General features: G+C 40.3%; 1 protein-coding gene across 4 annotated transcripts in view; it reads left to right on the top strand.

The window, feature by feature from the left end:
- Positions 1 to 20,075, top strand: part of NDRG3 (NDRG family member 3) — a 95,639-nt gene that overhangs the window by 31,005 nt on the left and 44,559 nt on the right. For 3 of the 4 annotated variants that reach the window (XM_060120126.1, XM_060120128.1, XM_060120129.1), the window contains exon 3: positions 6,756 to 6,791. The exons of the other annotated variant lie outside the window; for it this stretch is intronic. In XM_060120126.1, the coding sequence (XP_059976109.1) occupies positions 6,756 to 6,791 (36 nt within the window). The remainder of the gene's footprint in view (positions 1 to 6,755; positions 6,792 to 20,075) is intronic. 4 annotated transcript variants of the gene reach the window in all.

Below are 20,075 nucleotides of genomic sequence, written 5' to 3' on the forward strand. Positions count from 1 at the left end.
ACGGAGAAGTTACAACAGACACCACAGAGATACAAAGCATCCTAAGAGACTACTACAAGCAACTCTATGCCAATAAAATGGACAACCTGGAAGAAATGGACAAATTCTTAGAAAGGTATAACCTTCCAAGACTGAACCAGGAAGAAATAGAAAATGTGAACAGACCAACCACAAGTAATGAAATTGAAACTGTGATTAAAAATCTTCCAACAGGGCTTCCCTGGTGGCGCAGTGGTTGAGAGTCCGCCTGCTGATGCAGGGGACACGGGTTCGTGACCCGGTCCGGGAGGATCCCACATGGCCCATGAGCCATGGCCGCTGAGCCTGTGCGTCTGGAGCCTGTGCTCTGCAACGGGAGAGGCCACAACAGTGAGAGGCCCGCGTACGGCAAAAAAAAAAAAAAAAAATCTTCCAACAAACAGAAGTCCAGGACCAGATGGCTTCACAGGTGAATTCTATCAAACATTTAGAGAAGAGCTAACACCCATTCTTCTCAAACTCTTCCAAAAAACTGCAGAGGAAGGAAAACTCCCAAACTCATTCTATGAGACCACCATCCCACTGATACCAAAACCAGACAAAGATACTACAGAAAAAGAAAATTACAGACCAATATCACTGATGAATATAGATGCAAAAATCCTCAACAAAATAGTAGCAAACAGAATCCAACAACACATTAAAAGGATCATACATCATGGTTAAGTGGGATTTATCCCAGGGATGCAAGGATTCTTCAATATATGTAAATCAATCAATGTGATAAACCATATTAACAAATTGAAGAATAAAAACCATACGATCATCTCAATAGATGCAGAAAAAGCTTTTGACAAAATTCAACCCCCATTTATGATAAAAACTCTCCAGAAAGTGGGCATAGAGGGAACCTACCTCAACATAATAAAGGCCATATATGACAAACCCATAGCAAACATCATTCTCAATGCTGAAAAACTGAAAGCATTTCCTCTAAGATCAGGAACGAGACAAGGATGTCCACTCTCACCACTAGTATTCAACATAGTTTTGGAAGTCCTAGCATGGCAATCAGAGAAGAAAAAGAAATAAAAGGAATACAAATTGGAAAAGAAGAAGTAAAACTGTCACTGTTTGCAGATGACATGATACTATACATAGAGAATCCTAAAAATGCCACCAGAAAACTACTAGAGCTCATCAATGAATTTGGTAAAGTAGCGGGATACAAAATTAATGCACAGAAATCTCTTGCATTCCTTTACACTAATGATGCAAAATCTAAAAGAGAAATTAAGGAAACGCTCCCATTTACCACTGCAACAAAAAGAATAAAATACCTAGGAATAAACCTACCTAGGGATGCAAAACACCTGTATGCAGAAAACTATAAGACACTGATGAAAGAAATTAAAGGTGATATCAACAGATGGAGAGATATACCATGTTCTTGGATTGGAAGAATTAACATTGTGAAAATGACTATACTACCCAAAGCAATCTACAGATTCAGTGCAATGCCTTTCAAATTACCACTGGCATTTTTTATGGAACTAGAACAAAAAATCTGAAAATTTGTATGGAGACACAAAAGACCGCCAACAGCCAAAGCAGTCTTGAGGGAAAAAAATGGAGCTGGAGGAATCAGACTCCCTGACTTCAGACTATACTACAAAGCTACAGTACCAAGACAATATGGTACTGGCACAAAAACAGAAACATAGATCAATGTAACAAGATAGAAAGCCCAGAGATAAACCCATGCACCTATGGTCAACTAATCTATGACAAAGGAGGCAAGGATATACAATGGAGAAAAGACAGTCTCTTCAATAAGTGGTGCTGAGAAAACTGGAGAGCTACATGTAAAAGAATGAAATTAGAACAGTCTATAACACCATACACAAAAATAAACTCAAAATGGATTAGAGACCTAAATGTAAGACTGGACACTATAAAACTCTTAGAGGCAAACATAGGAAGAACACTCTTTGACATAAATCACAGCAAGATATTTTTGATCCACCTCCTAGAGTAATGGAAATAAAAACAAAAATAAACAAATGGGACCTAATGAAACTTCAAAGCTTTTGCACAGCAAAGGAAACCATAAACAAGATGAAAAGACCACCCTCAGAATGGGACAAAATATTTGCAAACAAATCAATGGACAAAGGATGAATCTCCAAAATATATAAACAGCTCATGCAGCTCAATATTAAAAAAACAAGCCACCCAATCCAAAAATGGGCAGAAGACCTAAACAGACATTTCTCTAAAGAAGACATACAGATGGCCAAGAAGCACATGAAAAGCTGCTCAACATCACTCATTATTAGAGAAACGCAAATCAAAACTACAATGAGGTATCACCTCACACCAGTCAGAATGGGCATCATCAGAAAATCTACAAACAACAAATGCTGGAGAGGGTGTGGAGAAAAGGGAACCCTCTTGCACTGTTGGTGGGAATGTAAATTGATACAGCCACTATGGAGAACAGTATGGACGTTCCTTAAAGAACTAAAAATAGAACTACCATATTACCCAGCAATCCCACTCCTGGGCATATACCCAGCAAAAACCATAATTCAAAAAGACACATGCACCCCAGTGTTCATTGCAGCACTTTTTTTTTTTAATTTTTGAATTTTATTTATTTTTTTATACAGCAGGTTCTTTTTTTTTTCTTTTTTTTTTTAGTTTCTGCTTTATAACAAAGTGAATCAGACATACATTTACATCTGTTCCCACATCCCTTCCCTATTGCAGCACTGTTTACAATATCCAGATCATGGAAGCAACCTAAATGCCCATTGACAGACAAATGGATAAAGAAGATGTGGTCCATATATACAATGGAATATTACTCAGCCATAAAAAGGAACGCAAGTGGGTCATTTGTAGAGACGTGGATGGATCTAGAGACTGTCATATAGAGTGAAGTAAGTCAGAAAGAGAAAAACAAATATCGTATATTAACACATATATGTGGAACCTATAAAATGGTACAAATGAACTGGTTTGCAGAGCAGAAATTGAGACACAGCAGTAGAGAAAAAACGTATGGACACCAAGAGGGGAAAGCGGCGGCGGGGGGGCGGTGTGATGAATGGGCGATTGGGATTGTCATGTATACAGTGATGCGTATAAAATGGATCACTAATAAGAACCTGCTGTATAAAAAAATAAATTAATTTTAAAAAAATAGAAGAAGAAGAAAGTCTGGATGCCAGACACTTCAGACTGACCCAGTCATATCCTTTCTCCAGGATGATCAATCACTCGTGAAGCCTGAAGCCATTCTCCAAGAGGATCTGGCATCCCTTTGAGAAAAAAAAAAAAAAAAGCCAAGAAAACAAGTGTTATATAGTCTTCCTCTGATTATTAGTACCTTTTCTTTGGGAGTCTAGCTGTGTACATTGCATAAGGAACGTGGAATTTTTTTTTAATTGATTATTTTATTTTTTTATTTTGGCTGTGTTGGGTCTTCGTTGCTGCGACCGGGCTTTCTCTAGTTGTGGCGAGTGGGCTTCTCATTGCAGTGGCTTCTCTTGTTGCGGAGCATGGGCCCTAGGCACGGGCTTCAGTACTTGTGGCTCGCAGGTTCTAGAGCACAGGCTCAGTAGTTGTAGCACACGGGCTTAGTTGCTCTGCGGCATGTGGGATCTTCCCGGACCAGGGCTCAAACCCGTGTCCCCTGCATTGGCAGGCGGATTGTTAACCACTGCACCACCAGGGAAGCCCCGTGGTATTGTTTTTTTGCTAGGTTCTCAACAAAGAAAAGATCACTTTGGTTTCTGGAGAGAATTGCATCTTTCTGCTTTTGGTATTTCCCTTTGCGCTCTTCTCAGGCTTCAGGGCCTCACAAAATGCTTCGTGACTGTGATCACATGATAGTGAGTAAGGGAATTCATGCATACAGGGACAGCTGCTTCTCAAATTGCTCATCAGAATTTGTGTTTCTCTGTTTCAGGACCAAGATTTTAGTTCAGACTAGAGCGATTTTCCCTAATCTTTCTAAATAATCTGTAAAGGAACCTCTGGGAGCCCAGTAGGATTGAAGCTCTAATATGGTCTGTTTTGACATCATTATAAATTATTCTTCAAAAGATTAATGAATCTTTAAGTTGTATATTACAAAATACTAAGTTACAAACTTTTTTTTTTTTTTTTTTTTTTTGGCCACGCCATATGGCATGCGGAATCTTAGTTCCCTGGCCAGGGGTTGAACCCATGCCCTCTGCATTGGGAGTGTTGAGTCTTAACCACTGGACTGCCAGGGAAGTCCCGGCAAACATATTTTTTGTGCCATACCAAATCCTTTTTTTCTAATTTTTTAATTACAAAAGGTAAAGTATATGCTCATTGTAGAAAAGTATAAAAAAAGTTGTAATCACCCATAATCTGTCTATTTAGAAACAGCTGCTATTGTTAATGTTTTGGGTTTTTTCTTGTAGTCTTTTTTAGTGCATATTTTAATGTAGATGAGGTCAAACTTTGAAGACCATTCTGTAGCCTACTTTATTATCATTTAATAACCGTATCATGTCTTAAACTGGAATGCAGTGGAATTTTTTGTTGTTTTCCACCCAAAGTCTTAACAGAAGTATTTCAGCATTTAATTTTGTTATATTGGTGTATTGATTTTATAAATATATATTAACTTATACCTGGCCCTGTGCTATGTGTGGTGGAAGGTGCAAGTTGAATCAGGGATCAGGGGCTCACTGGCTGGTCATTTATATCCTACTACAACGATCTGCCCTAGTCCCTGAGAGGGCCCTTCCTCCTGCTTCTCATCGTCTAACTAGATGTTCAACACAACGACTTCTCTGAAGGAGTTCTCAGGAATTGTATGGGGCTAGAGGGGAGCTAGGGAACTCTGTGATCCTTTTTTTTTTTTTTTTTTTTTTTTCCAGTATGCGGGCCTCTCACTGTTGTGGCCTCTCCCGTTGCGGAGCACAGGCTCCGGACGTGCAGGCTCAGCAGCCATGGCTCACAGGCCCAGCGGCTCCGTGGCACGTGGGATCTTCCCGGACTGGGGCATGAACCCGCGTCTCCTGCATCGGCAGGCGGACTCTCAACCACTGCGCCACCAGGGAAGCCCTGTGATCCTTTTTACCAAGGGCGGCATTCCTTGGAAATGTGCTACCCAGTCCCATCTACGTGACATCTTAGTTGTCTTTCCACGCTGGGACTGCATCAGACTTTACTTTGTGAACTTGGCTTCATGCCAGGACTAATGCCTCAGACCGGCTGCCTCCACCACTCTCTGTCCTCTGTGTCATTTGCAGTCTCTCTGTGATTGGTAATCTATTGTGACATTACTGCCACCTTTACAGAAATGAGGTGGTAGGATACAGAACTGTTTCTAAGAGGATCTTCTTGAAGGGGGATGGGATTGCTTAGTACTCCCTCAGCATCAGATTTCTTGATCTTCTCCGGAGGGGCAGCTTTGGGGAAGGTGCTGATAATTATTATAGCTCCACACCTTCTGGAAGCTTTGTAGACAGATATAACACAGTTTCTAACGAATGAGAGGGGTTTTTTTCTGGGCAGGAGCTTTTACTTTATGAAAAATCAAGTCAGAAGGTTTTCTTTTCCTCCCAAACACGTCACTCATTACGCTGTTTTTACTCTTATGTCATACTCTTGCAACTCTGGCATCTGAAATGCTACAAAAATGCCTCTGAGTCATTGCCATTGATTTTTTTTTTTTTTTGGGCAATCAAACATTACTATGATACAATCTCTTTTTAGAAGCTTGGTGAATTCTCCTCGGATCTTTTGACTTTTGTGTTTTACTTTTTAAACGATTCAATGATTTGTCCTTTTTCCTATTAGCAGTTTCCTGGGATTTACCAGTGTATTAGGAACCCTGTTGTATCCTTCTTTCCCTCCCTCAATGACACCGCCTTTCTTCCTTGTTAAATTTCAGATCTTCCATTTCTGATCCACCTATATCTTTGTTCTCTTCTTTTTTTTTTTTAATTAAAGACACTTTTTCAATTTATTTTGGCTGCATTGGGTTTTCATTGCTGGGCGCGGGCTTTCTCTAGTTGCAGAGAGCGGGGGCTACTCTTCGTTGCGGTGCGCAGGCTTCTCATTGCGGTGGCTTCTCTTGTGGAGCACGGGCTCTAGGCACGCGGGCTTCAGTAGTTGTGGCTCGCAGGCTCTAGAGCACAGGCTCAGTAGTTGTGGCGCACGGGCTTAGTTGCTCCGCGGCATGTGGGATCTTCCTGAACCAAGGCTCAAACCTGTGTTCCCTGCATTGGCAGGCGGATTCTTAACCACTGCGCCACCAGGGAAGTCCTTGTTCTCTTCTTAATCCTTTCTTTGCTTCCTTGTCCCGGGCACTCTGGCTCCTGCCTTCCTTTGCACGTCTCAGGGTTGGCCTCTAGCTCCTTTCCTCCCAGATACCTCCCGTGTGGGTTGAATGTGCTCTCAGACTCTGATGCGTGTTTTACTTTCTCTCACTGCTCTCCTTAGGTAGGGAGACAAGAAGTTACAGGCTTTACTGGGAAACTAGGCTCCTTTCCTTCATCTTCACAGGAAGCCTGCCAAAGTGTAACCCTACCTCTAAAGGCTCACCTTTTACTAACACACGTTAGGAACCCACCCGGCCTCCTCTGAAGCCCATTGATGAGAACCATTTTAGTTTTATGGCAACCAAGAGGCTGCACATACACTGCTTTCACTGTGAACTGAATTTGCTGCACATTTGGGGAAGCCACATGGGGAAACTGACTGTGTTTTCTGCCTTCTGTTGACAGAATGGTACACGAAACTTCCAGGACTTTGACTGTCAGGTAAGGACTGTACAAACACCAAGGAGGGCTGTGTACAGGATCTCTACAGTGCTTCTCTCCCTGTGCTGGTGGTGTTATATAGAGGTGGATCTCTCTTCGTAGCTAATCATGACTCCTTCATGTTCTTTTGGTCATTGGATCAAGTTTATTTAAAATGATTTGCCATTGTGTTCAAAAATTGCCTGCCAGGTACCTGTTCCGTGGTTGTAGGTTATTGGGTGGAGCTTTCTCTTTGTAATTAAGATCTCCTTTCCTCAAATGATATTAGAAACCCTCGTTACAGGTGTCAAATGGTTGTCACCTCACTGCAGAGAAGGCAGGGGAGGGGCATTTTGAGGGGAGACTTAACCAACAACAAAATCTTTTCCTAAAAGAAAAAGACACCTTAAGTGTTTTTAATATAAAATGCAGATATCTCTTGGCTTTATCTTTGGAAACGCAAAATTCAACCTGGCTCATTAGTATTTTCCTAAATGATATTGTTCGTCTTAGTCTGCTTTTGCCTATAGCTCTATTGCCAATTTGAAAATCAAGAAAGTGAACCAGCAGCCCTCCCTCCATCTTCCTACTTTATCTGTTGCCTAGCCCTGAAAGAAATGGGAGGAAGGAGTATGGAAATGGGAACCTTATAAGCCCGTGCAGCCTGACTCTCCTACTTTTGGGGTAGATGTCATAAGAGTGGCTATCAGAGGCAACATGAAGTAGACTCAGAGGGTACTAGGCAGGAAAGGAAGGTGCAGGAAAGCCAACTTCCTCGTGTCCAGGATTCACCCAATGTGTATACCCACAGGCAGATAGTTATTTTCAGATATATTAAGTTATGTTAAGTACAGTGGAATCTCTCCATATAGCATTAGAATCAAAAGGAAGAACTAATATCTATCTCATAGGCAAACCTCTATCATAATAATTTATCGGGCACCTACTATAGATACTAAACATACATATCTCTAGTGCTTGGAACAATATCATTAGGTGGTTTTTATTACAGAAGAGGAAATTGAGAATCACATTTCATAACTTGCCGTTGGGTGGAATTGGAGTTGAAAAACCCACTTTGTCCTGAATCCATTGCTCATTCTTTCTCACTTGGGAATGTCCAGAGCTGAGATGTGGCAAGGAGTTGAGTTGTGTGTAAAGCTGAGGTTCCTTGGCAGGAAAATGAGACTGAGACTCACTTTAGAAGGGACAGTCTCCCTGTTACAGACTTTTTAATCCCAGTGCCACACACCTCTTGAGGTGACTATTTGGTATACTTACATATACAACATAATCAGCAAAGTGCTATTAGGGAATCATTTGCTATAGACACTTACTCAAAAACAAGAAGTCGGGCTTCCCTGATGGCGCAGTGGTTGAGAGTCTGCCTGCCGATGCAGGGGATACGGGTTCGTGCCCCGGTCCGGGAAGATCCCACGTGCCACGGAGTGGCTGGGCCCGTGAGCCATGGCTGATGAGCCTGCACATCCGGAGCCTGTGCTCCGCAATGGGAGAGGCCACAACAGTGAGAGGCCCACGTACCGCAAAAAAAAAAAAAAAAAAAAACCCCAAGAAGTCATATTATTTTTTTGGTGAATGGTGGCAATCAAGTTTGGGGTTAGTTGTCTTTAATTTGATCTAACTTCAGTTATGGTTTCGATCCTAGGTTGAACCAGTTTAACTTGATTGCTGTTAATATTTGATATAATTTACCTAGAAGGAGATCATTTGAGAGAGGGTGACAGTAAAATTCAAGGTGAGGAATTCCAGAAATAGTATATATATTCCTACCTAAAAGTGTGGAAGCATTTATTTTCATCAAATTGAGCACCCCCCTTCAAAAAAATGGAATATTAAAAAATTATGTGCTTATTGCAAAATAGATAAGAAAATACCAAAAAGCAAAAAAAAAAAAAATCACTTGTTATTTCACCAGTGTTAATATTCTGGTATATATACTTCAGGATTTTTCTTTCACACATAAACATACTTAGATATAAATGAAATTGAGTTTTAGAGATATAATTATCAATCACTTTTTAATATAAAGGCTTGAAAATAGTCTGGCAAAAATTCTTGATGTTTTGAGTGAAGCTCTAATATATTAACATGTTCTGGCCTCATTAAATATAACTTTTAGTTCAGTTCTGATACAAATAGAATGATGGCAAATGTTTGTCACTGTTTGTCACATGTCTGTTACTGGTTATGAATGTGTAGGTTCTCTGTGTTCTAAAGAAGAAAATATCATAGGCCCTTCTTTTTTTCTTCTCTCAACACTCATGAATGCTCTTCATTCTCATCTGTCTCTTTGTTAAAGGTTTATGTGGTGTTCTGGATATTGGGGGCATCTGGGTCAGGAGTCTAGCGACAGGTGATAGAAGGCCTAGGAAGTAGGAACTGTGCCGTGAGACATCTAGAGTGGCCCAGTTTGCCTGAAGCCTTCCCGGAGACCACTGGACATTCTTAGGAGACAAAGCAGAACAAATTTAAAGCCGCCCACTGACACTGTCACTTAATGGAAAGGCATTCAGCCTTGACATTGGTGTTGTTCATTAGCATAAATGTGGCACGGGGCTAACTGAGGCCAGTTAATCTGGGCTTCCTTCTGGTCTCTGTCTTGCCTCAGAGAGATCTTTAAGGAATCTTTGATGATATTCGAGGAAGTTATCTTAACATCACAACCGTGAGAGACCATAACTTCAGTCTGAACTGCCTTTTCCCTCTGTTTCCTTTACTAATCACCTACATGCTTTTTTTTCCCCCCCAATAATTGAAAATATAATTAAAATTGTACCATTTCTCTTGGTTCTTTGATTGTCCTAGTGACTTCATTGCTATATAGCTCCCCTGAGGCCAAAAGCAGTTATATTGGGATATAAGAGTAATGAGGGGAGGGGTGCTTAGAGGTGACATGCTTAGAATTTCTGTAAAAGGAGAAAGCCTATTGCCAGTTGAAACAGTGAATCAGCAGGCTTATTGTCCATTTATCTACTTCAGTGCTGCTTAATTTTCTTCTACTTATGAGATTGTTTAAAAATTTGGAATTAGAGCTGAGACAAATGCTATATAGCTTCTTTGTGTTTGTGATATATTGCTTTAAAAAATAATTATACCGGGGGATTAAGAGGTACAAACTACTATATACAGATAAATGTTACAAGGATATATTGTACAGCATAGGAAATATGGCCAATATTTTACAGAAACTTTAAATGAAGTATAATCCGTAAAACTTTTGGATCACTGTGTTGTACACCTGAAACTAATATAGTACTGTAAATCAACGGTACCTCAACTTAAAAAAAAAAGATGGATTAATAAGACAGATAGAGGGATGGATAGACAGATGCATGATAATTAAGTATAGTAAAGTGTTAATGGTAGAGTTCAGGTGGTGGGTATACAGATGTTCACTGTAAGGTATTTCAACTTAGGCATATGGTTGAACGTTTTCATGATAAAATATTGCGGGGGGACCAATGTTTACTTTTGTTAAAAAGTACACAAAACTGCTTTTAATTTTCACACAGCTCTCTCCATGGACATTTCCAGTACTTCTCCATACGCACGCACACTTGTGAACTTGTGATCACTATGTTTGTATAAATATCATCATTGTTATTTCTCACATGTTTCTAAAACTTCACGTGTAGTATTTAATGTGTGTATATCACATGAGTAAATATGTTAAAAGATAACACTTGTGTATAATCAAATTTAGAAAATGCAGAAAAGTATGAAAATAAAGGTTTCCTATAATCCTGTTCCCTAGGGATAACCGTATTTTATTATATTTCTTTCCAGTTTTTACTTTTATATTCTGGTTATCAAAAGAGTATGTGCTCATAGTTAAATATTTGGAGAGCACAGAGAATTATAAAGTAGCTAGAGAAAAGCTCACAGTCCTAGAACCCAGGGGCAACCATGTTAATGTGTTCAGTGTTGAGATGTATGTCTGTGTGTATTATTATTTATTTATATTATTTATTTATTTTTATTTTGGCTGTGCCGGGACTTAGTTGCCGCACGAGGGATCTTTTTTTTTTTTTTTTTTTTTTTTGCGGCAGGCGGGCTTTTTGGTTGTGGCATGCAGACTTTTAGTTGCGGCATGCAGGCAGAATCTAGTTCCCCGACCAGGGATCGAACCCAGACCCCCTGCACTGGAAGCGTGGAGTCTTACCCACTGGACCACCAGGGAAGTCCCTGTATATTATTTTCTAAAATATAATTTTTAAAGCTTATATAATTGGTCACTCTGGATGTACAATTATGTATCTCCTTTTCTGACTTAACATTAGAACACAATCTCATTTACATGTCATTTTAAAACTCTCATAAAAATAATCTCTAATGGGGAATTCCCTGGTGCTCCAGTGGTTAGGACTTGGTGCTTTAACTGCCGAGGCCCGGGTTCAATCCCTGGTCAGGGAGCTAAGATCCTGCAAGCCACGTGGCACAGCCAAAAAAAAAAAAAAAAAAAACTCTAATGGCTGCCTGTTATTTCATCATATGGCTGTCCCATGACGTAACTATTCCATTATTTTTGGAAATTAGATTGCTTATAATATGTTCAGTTCACTGAGCATTTTTGTGCATAAATTTTACATACACGTTGGATTATTTCCTTAGATGGATTCATGGAATGAACACACTTAAGGCTCTTGGCATATCTTGTCAAACTGCCTTCCAATTCCACCAGAGGGGTACTCAAGAAATATTAATGGAAAGTGAAAAGCTGCTGTCTGCCACAATATATCATTCGTGTAGAAGATGCTGATGATGGAGTGAACTCACAAGACTGGAGTTCTTGCTCCTAGGTTAAGAACTCCAGGCCTGGCCAAGGGCTGAGTAATTTCATGCTGGCTGTTTAATTGCAGTAGCTCTTAGGAGGACTCATTTACAGAACTCTATTGTGAGGACTGGTTTTTAGTACCACAGTTCAAATGTATGTATGTGACTGCCTCTTCTAAAGGGGTATAAACAGCTTTAAACTCTTGCACGTCACTTGGTGAATGGGCACTATTACAAAATAAGAATTCAGTGAAGTAAATAACTGAAAGTGCCTTCCACAGAAAAGAGGTGTTTGGAGACATCTGGGATTCAGCCACCTGCTACAGTCTGTTAGAGAGCTTGACCAGTTCCACGCTCCTCCCCTTGCCTTGAAGGATGTGATTGTGGCCCCAGTCCCCCTTTCAGCCTGTTGTCCCACTGCTTCCCATTGTACACTCCACCCACTCCCAGGAAAACTAGAATTATTGCTGACCTACCCATCCTTCTGCTTTGTGCTTTTCCTTTCTGATGGCCTTTGTTCACAGGTCCTCCCCTTGAGATGCATACCCATCCCCTTTTGGGTCTTTTCTCTTTTTTTTTTTAAACTGTTATTTATTTATTTATTTTCTTATTAGTTATCCATTTTATACACATCAGTGTATACATGTCATTCCCAATCACCCAGTTCATCACACCACCGCCACCACCCCCCGCCGCTTTCCCCTCTTGGTGTCCGTACGTTTTTTTCTCTACTTCTGTGTCTCAATTTCTGCTCTACAAACCGGTTCATCTGTACCATTTTCTAGGTTCCACATATATGCATTAATATATGGTATTTGTTTTTCTCTTTATGACTTACTTCACACTGTATGACAGTCTCTAGATGCATCCACGATTCTGCAAATGACCCAATTTCGTTCCTTTTAATGGCTGAGTAATATTCCATTGTATATATGTACCACATCTTCTTTATCCATTTGTCTGTCGATGGGCATTTAGGTTTCTTCTATGACCTGGCTATTGTAAATAGTGCTGCAATGAACATTGGGGTACATGTGTCTTTTTGAATTATGGTTTTCTCTGGGTATATGCCCAGTAGTGGGATTGCTGGGTCATATGGTAATTCTATTTTTGGTTTTTTAGGGAACCTCCATACTGTTCTCCATAGTGGCTGTATCAATTTACATTCCTACCAAGAGTGCAAGAGGGTTCCCTTTTCTCCACACCCTCTCCAGCATTTGTTGTTTGTAGATTTTCTGATGATGCCCATTCTAACTAGTGTAAGGTGATACCTCATTGTAGTTTTGATTTGCATTTCTCTAATAATGAGTGATGTTGAGCAGCTTTTCATATGCGTCTTGGCCATCTGTATGTCTTCTTTAGAGAAATGTCTGTTTAGGTCTTCTGCCCATTTTTGGATTGGGTTGTTTGTTTTTTTAATATTGAGTTGCATGGGCTGTTTATATATTTTGGAGATTCATCCTTTGTCAGTTGATTCGTTTGCAAATATTTTCTCCCATTCTGAGGGTTGTCTTTTCGTCTTCTTTATGGTTTCCTTTGCTGTGCAAAAGCTTTGAAGTTTCATTAGGTCCCATTTGTTTATTTTTGTTTTTATTTCCATTACTCTAGGAGGTGGATCAAAAAATATCTTGCTGTGATTTATGTCAAAGAGTGTTTTTACTGTGTTTTCCTCTAAGAGTTTTATAGTGCCCAGTCTTACATTTAGGTCTCTAATCGATTTTGAGTTTATTTTTGTGTATGGTGTTAGGGAGTGATCTAATTTCATTCTTTTACATGTAGCTGTCCAATTTTCTCAGCACCACTTATTGAAGAGACTGTCTTTTCTCCATTGTATATCCTTGCCTCCTTTGTCATAGATTAGTTGACCACAGGTATGTGGGTTTATCTGTGGACTTTCTATCCTGTTCCATTGATCTATATTTCTGTTTTTGTGCCAGTACCATATTGTCTTGATTACTTCAACTTTGTAGTATAGTCTGAAGTCAGGGTGTCTGATTCCTCCAGCTCTGTTTTTTTCCCTCAAGACTGCTTTGGCTATTTGGGGTCTTTTGTGTCTCCATACAAATTTTCAAATTTTTTGTTCTAGTTCCATAAAAAATGCCATTGGTAATTTGATAGAGATTGCATTGAATCTGTAGATTGCTTTGCATAGTATAGTCGTTTTCACAGTACTGATTCTTCCAATCCAAGAACATGGTGTATCTCTCCATCTGTTGGTATCATCTTTAATTTCTTTCATCAGTGTCTTATAGTTTTCTGCATACAGGTCTTTTGTCTCCCTAGGTAGGTTTATTCCTAGGTATTTTATTCTTTTTGTTGCAGTGGTAAATGGGAGCGTTGCCTTAATTTCTCTTTCAGATTTTTCATCATTAGTGTAAAGGAATGCAAGAGATTTCAGTGCATTAATTTTGTATCCTGCAACTTTACCAAATTCATTGATGAACTCTAGTAGTTTTCTGGTGGCATCTTTAGGATTCTCTATGTATAGTATCATGTCATCTGCAAACAATGACAGTTTTACTTCTTTTCCAATTTGTATTCCTTTTATTTCTTTTTCTTCTCTGATTGCTGTGGCTAGGACTTCCAAAACTATGTTGAATACTAGTGGTGAGAGTGGACATCCTTGTCTCGTTCCTGATCTTAGAGGAAATGCTTTCAGTTTTTCAGCATTGAGAATGATGTTTGCTGTGGGTTTGTCATATATGGCCTTTATTATGTTGAGGTAGGTTCCCTCTGTGCCTACTCTTTGGAGAGTTATTATCATAAATGGGTGTTGAATTTTGTCAAAAGCTTTTCTGCATCTGTTGAGACGATCATATGGTTTTTATTCTTCAATTTGTTAATATGGTGTAACACATTGATTGATTCACGTATACTGAAGAATCCTTGCATCCCTGGGATAAATCCCACTTGATCATGGTGTATGATCCTTTTAAAGTGTTGTTGGATTCTATTTGGTAGAATTTTGTTGAGGATTTTTGCATCTATATTCATCAGTGATATTGGTCTGTAGTTTTCCTTTTTTGTAGTATCTTTGTCTTGTTTTGGTATCAGGGTGATGGGGGCCTCATATAATGAGTTTGGGAGTTTTTCTTCCTCTACAGTTTTTTGGAAGAGTTTGAGAAGGATGGGTGTTAGCTCTTCTCTAAATGTTTGATAGAATTCACCTGTGAAACCATCTGGTCCTGGTCTTTTGTTTGTTGGAAGGTTTTTAATCACAGTTTCAATTTCATTACTTGTGATTGGTCTGTTCATATTTTCTGTTTCTTCCTGGTTCAGTTTTGGAAGGTTATACCTCTCAAAGGATTTGTCCATTTCTTCCAGGTTGTCCATTTTATTGGCATAGAGTTGCTTGTAGTAAGTAGTCTCTTAGGATGCTTTGTATTTCTGCAGTGTCTGTTGTAACTTCTCCGTTTTCATTTCTAATTTTATTTATTTGAGTCCTCTCCCTCTTTTTCTTGATGAGTCTGGCTAATGGTTTATCAGTTTTGTTTATCTTCTCAAAGAACCACCTTTTAGTTTTATTGTTCTTTGCTACTGTTTTCTTTGTTTCTATTTCATTTATTTCTGCTCTGATCTTCATGATTTCTTTCCTTCTGCTAACTTTGCGTTTTGTTTGTTCTTCTTTCTCTAGTTCCTTTAGGTGTAACATTAGATTGTTTATTTGAGATTTTTTTTGTTTCTTGAGGTAGGCTTGTATAGCTATAAACTTCCCTCTTAGAACTGCTTTTGCTGAATCCTATAGGTTTTGGATTGTCGTGTTTTCATTGTTATTTGTCTCTAGGTATTTTTTGATTTCCTCTTTGATCTCTTCTGTGATCTCTTGGTTATTTAGTAACGTGTTGTTTAGCCTCCATATGTTTGTGTTGTTTTTGCGGTATGTGGGCCTCTTATTGTTGTGGGCTCTCCCGTTGCTGAGCACGGGCTCTGGATGCGCAGGCTCAACGGCCGTGGTTCATGGGCCTAGCCGCTCCACGGCATGTGGGATCTTCCCGGACCAGGGCACGAACCCGTGTCCCCTGCTTTGGCAGGTGGACTCTCATCCACTGTGCCACCAGGGAAGCCCTGTTTGTGTTTTTTACATTTTTTTCCCCTGTAATTGATTTCTAATCTCATAGCGTTGTGGTCAGAAAAGATGCTTGATATGATTTCAATTTTCTTAAATTTACTGAGGCTTGATTTGTGACCCAAGATGTGATCTATCCTGGAGAATGTTCCCTGTGCACTTGAGAAGAAAGTGTAATCTGCTGTTTTTGGATGGAATGTCCTATAAATATCAATTAAATCTATCTAGACTACTGTGTCATTTAAAGCTTGTGTTTCCTTATTAATTTTCTGTTTGGATGATCTGTCCATTGGTGTAAGTGAGGTGTTAAAGTCCCCCACTATTATTGTGTTTCTGTCGATTTCCTTTTTTATACCTGTTAGCAGTTGCCTTATGTATTGAGGTGCTCCTATGTTGGGTGCATATATATTTATAATTGTTACATCTTCTTCTTGGACTGATCCCTTGATCATTATGTGGTGTCCTTCCTTGTCTCTTGTAACATTCTTTATTTTAAAGTCTATTTTATCTCATATGAGTATTGCTACTCCAGCTTTCTTTTGATTTCCATTTGCATGGAATATCTTTTTCCATCCCCTCACTTTCAGTCTGTATGTGTCTCTAGGTCTGAAGTGGGTCTCTTGTAGACAGCATATATATGGGTCTTGTGTTTGTATCCATTCAGCAAGCCTGTTTCTTTTGGTTGGAGCATTTAATCCATTCACGTTTAAGGTAATTATCATATGTATATTCCTATGACCATTTTCTTAATTGTTTTGGGTTTGTTTTTGTGCGTCCTTTTCTTTTGTTCCCACTTAGGGAAGTTCCTTTAGCATTTGTTGTAGAGCTGGTTTGGTGCTATTGAATTCTCTTAGCTTTTGCTTGCCTGTAAAGCTTTTGATTTCTCCATCGAATCGAATGAGATCCTTGCCGGGTAGAGTAATCTTGGTTGTAGATTTTTCCCTTTCATTACTTGAAGTATATCATGCCACTCCCTTCTGGCTTGTAGAGTTTCTGCTGAGAAATCAGCTGTTAACCTTATAGGAGTTCCCTTGTATGTTATTTGTCGTTTTTCCCTTGCTGCTTTCAATAATTTTTCTTTGTCTTTAGTTTTTGCCAATTTGATTACTATGTGTCTTGGTTTGTTTCTCTTTGGGTTTTTCCTGTATGGGACTCTCTGTGCTTCCTGGACTTGGGTGGCTGTTTCTTTTCCCGTGTTAGGGAAGTTTTCGACTATAATCTCTTCAAATATTTTCTCAGGTCCTTTCTCTCTCTCTTCTCCTTCTGGGGCCCCTATAATGCAAATGTTGTTGCATTTAATGTTGTCCCAGAGGTCTCTTAGGCTGTCTTCATTTCTTTTCATTGTTTTTTCTTTATTGTGTTCTGCAGCAGTGAATTCCACCATTCTGTCTTCCAGGTCACTTATCTGTTTTTCTGCCTCAGTTATGCTGCTATTGATTCCTTCCAGTGTATTTTTCATTTCAGTTATTGTATTGTTCACCTCTGTTTGTTTGTTCTTTAATTCTTCTAGGTCTTTGTTTAGCATTTCTTGCATCTTCTCGATCTTTGCCTCCATTCTTTTTCCGAGGTCCTGGATCATCTTCACTATCAATATTCTGAATTCTTTTTCTGGAAGGTTGCCTATCTCCATTTCATTTAGTTGTTTTTCTGGGGTTTTATCTTGTTCCTTCATCTGGTACATAGCCTTCTGCCTTTTCATCTTGTCTATGTTTCTGTGAATGTGGTTTTTATTCCACAGGCTGCAGGATTGTAGTTCTTCTTGCTTCTGCTGTCTGCCCTCTGGTGGATGAGACTATCTAAGAGGCTTGTGGAAGTTTCCTGGTAGGAGGGACTGGTGGTGGGTAGAGCTGGCTGTTGCTCTGGTGGGCAGAACTCAGTAAAACTTTAATCCACTTGTCTGCTGATGGGTGGGGCTGGGTTCCCTCCCCATTGGTTGTCTGGCCGAGGCAACCCAACACTGGAGCCTACCCGGGCTCTTTGGTGAGGCTAATGGTGGACTCTGGGAGGGCTCACGCCAAGGAGTACTTCCCAGAACTTCTGCTGCCAGTGTCCCTGTCCCTTGGTGAGCCACAGCTGCCCCCCTTCTCTGAAGGAGACCCTCCAACACTAGCAGGTAGGTCTGGTTCAGTCTCCTATGGGGTCACTGCTCCTTCCCCTGGGTCCCGATGTGCACACTGCTTTGTGTGTGCCCTCAAGAGTGGAGTCTGTGTTTCCCCCAGTCCTGCCGAAGTCCTGCAATCAAATCCTGCTAGCCTTCAAAGTCTGATTCTCTAGGAATTCCTCCTCCTGTTGCCAGACCCCCAGTTTGGGAAGCCTGATGTGTGGCTCAGAACCTTCACTCCAGTGGGTGGACTTCTGTGGTGTAAGTGTTCTCCAGTTTGTGAGTCACCCACCCAGCAGTTATGGGATTCGATTTTATTGTGATTGTGCCCCTCCTACCATCTCACTGTGGCTTCTCCTTTGTCTTTGCATGTGGGGTATCTTTTTTGGTGAGTTCCAGTGTCTTCCTGTCGATGATTGTTCAGCAGTTAGTTGTGATGCAGGTGTTCTCGAAAGAGGGAGTGAGAGCATGTCCTACTCCGCCATCTTGAATCAGTCTCCCCTTTTGGTTTGATTTTGTTGGGGTTTTTTTTGGGGGGTGGGGGGTAAGGGGGAGATTGATTAAGTACTAAAGATAGAGGTGACTTTATTCTCATTTGGGGAGAAAAAAGAATCTTATAGAAAAAGCTAAGACCTTTTATCACCACCCCCAATCTCAGTTCCCTTTTCCCCTGTCACTAGAGGGTTTATTTCTTTTTTTTTTTTTTCAGTTTTAGAAGCTAATTCGTTCATTCTCATGTACTCTTCTATGATTACTAAAGATCTCCAAATTCCTAAATACCTATTTCATTTTAACAAGTCCACATAAATATATGTATTTACAAGCGTATGAGTAGGAAGCTTCCTGTTTATATTACATATGCAGATAAATACATAGCCTCAGTTTTTATAAATCTATTACTCAAGTGCTTTGTTTCTAATATAAGGAAGCTTTTAGTGAAAAGATACTTTTTCTTAAAAAAAAAAAAGTGTTTTCAGTGTTTGGTCCAGATGTCTTTTTCAATATAAAATAGGGAAAGCTCTGTTTTTGCCAAGAACTATGCAGGATCTCTTCTCCTTAAGGAAAAGTGACTCTTGCAAGGATGCTGTTAGTTTTTCGGGTCTCTCTGCATTCCAAACTAAAGCTGCTTTTTCCGCCAGCAAAGGGGCAGCCAGTCCGGCTCCGGCTTCCCCGGCTTTCTGTCTCTTGCAACGATCACCAGCTGCCCACAGCTCTTTTACCTTTAGTTATGCTTAAAGTGTTATCCCCACTGGCCACAAAATCATACAGTGCAACGAAAAGGTTGGGGTCATTTTCGCTGGGACCAGCGAGAAGGTTTTCCTTAGAGTTCCAACGAGCTGCTTCGCTTAGACCTTGGGGCTCGAAGTCAGATGCTACTGGCCTCTGAAGGGCTTCATGTTCCACAAAAACATTGCAGTGTGGACCCCCATGCCTCGATGATTCTTTCTTCCCTGCTCCTTTGATAAAGTGCAGGGCAGGCAAACTTGGCCTTCTCTGGTCCCCAAGAACTTTTCCAGGCTGCTGACCCATAAAGTAACGATAGGCACCCCTTTCCAGAAGAGGGTTCAAGATCTTCCAGAATGATCAGTGAGCTTAGAAGGAAAACGATCTATATGTGGGATTTCACATTCACCGCATCTCCACAAGTCAGTCATTGAGGTCAATCACAAGACCTCTTCCATAATGAAAGGAAGCGAAGATTTTAGGTTGACATATGTAAACAGAGGAGTTCAGATTATATTCGCAGTTTATCAATTCGAAGTAATGTAATTGCGACGTGATCCCAAAGTTTCTTGATTTTAAGTGTCTTTTACTGGCTGAGTAAGTTTCTTCCCTTTCAAGGAGAAAAACCTAAACAGAAATATTCACAGGGTATGCTGTACAAGGGTCAGTAAGGCTAAAGTCATGTCGATTTCCACACATCAAGGAAACGTTGATCGTGTCTGGATGCTCCTCCAGAACTTTTCCTGGGGAAGTCACCCAACCCCTATCTTGGTGTCTTCATCTTCCGACAAACTTCCTGCTGCACTAGCTGCCGCTCCTGCTTCTCTACCCTGCTCTCCGGAAAAGGACACGGGTCACCCCGACTTCAGCGAGAGCTGGCCCTCCACTCAGACGAGAAGGAATGCATTGCCAGCAACTTTTAAGTCCGCTTTTTAAAAGGCCTGTGAAACCAGTCCAAGCTTTTCCTTTGCATTAAAGTTTTTGGCTGGGCTGAGACTAAGGGGGCCGTAGGTGACATTGGAAGAAGTCAGGGCATTAGAGGCTCACAGGAGCAACCTGGGGGGAAGGGGAGGCCCCTTGACAGCAGAGGTGGGATTTGAATGGGGGGCTCCGAGACCAA

The sequence above is a fragment of the Mesoplodon densirostris genome, chromosome 16 (genome assembly GCF_025265405.1).
Source record: "Mesoplodon densirostris isolate mMesDen1 chromosome 16, mMesDen1 primary haplotype, whole genome shotgun sequence".
Taxonomy (NCBI): domain Eukaryota; kingdom Metazoa; phylum Chordata; class Mammalia; order Artiodactyla; family Ziphiidae; genus Mesoplodon; species Mesoplodon densirostris.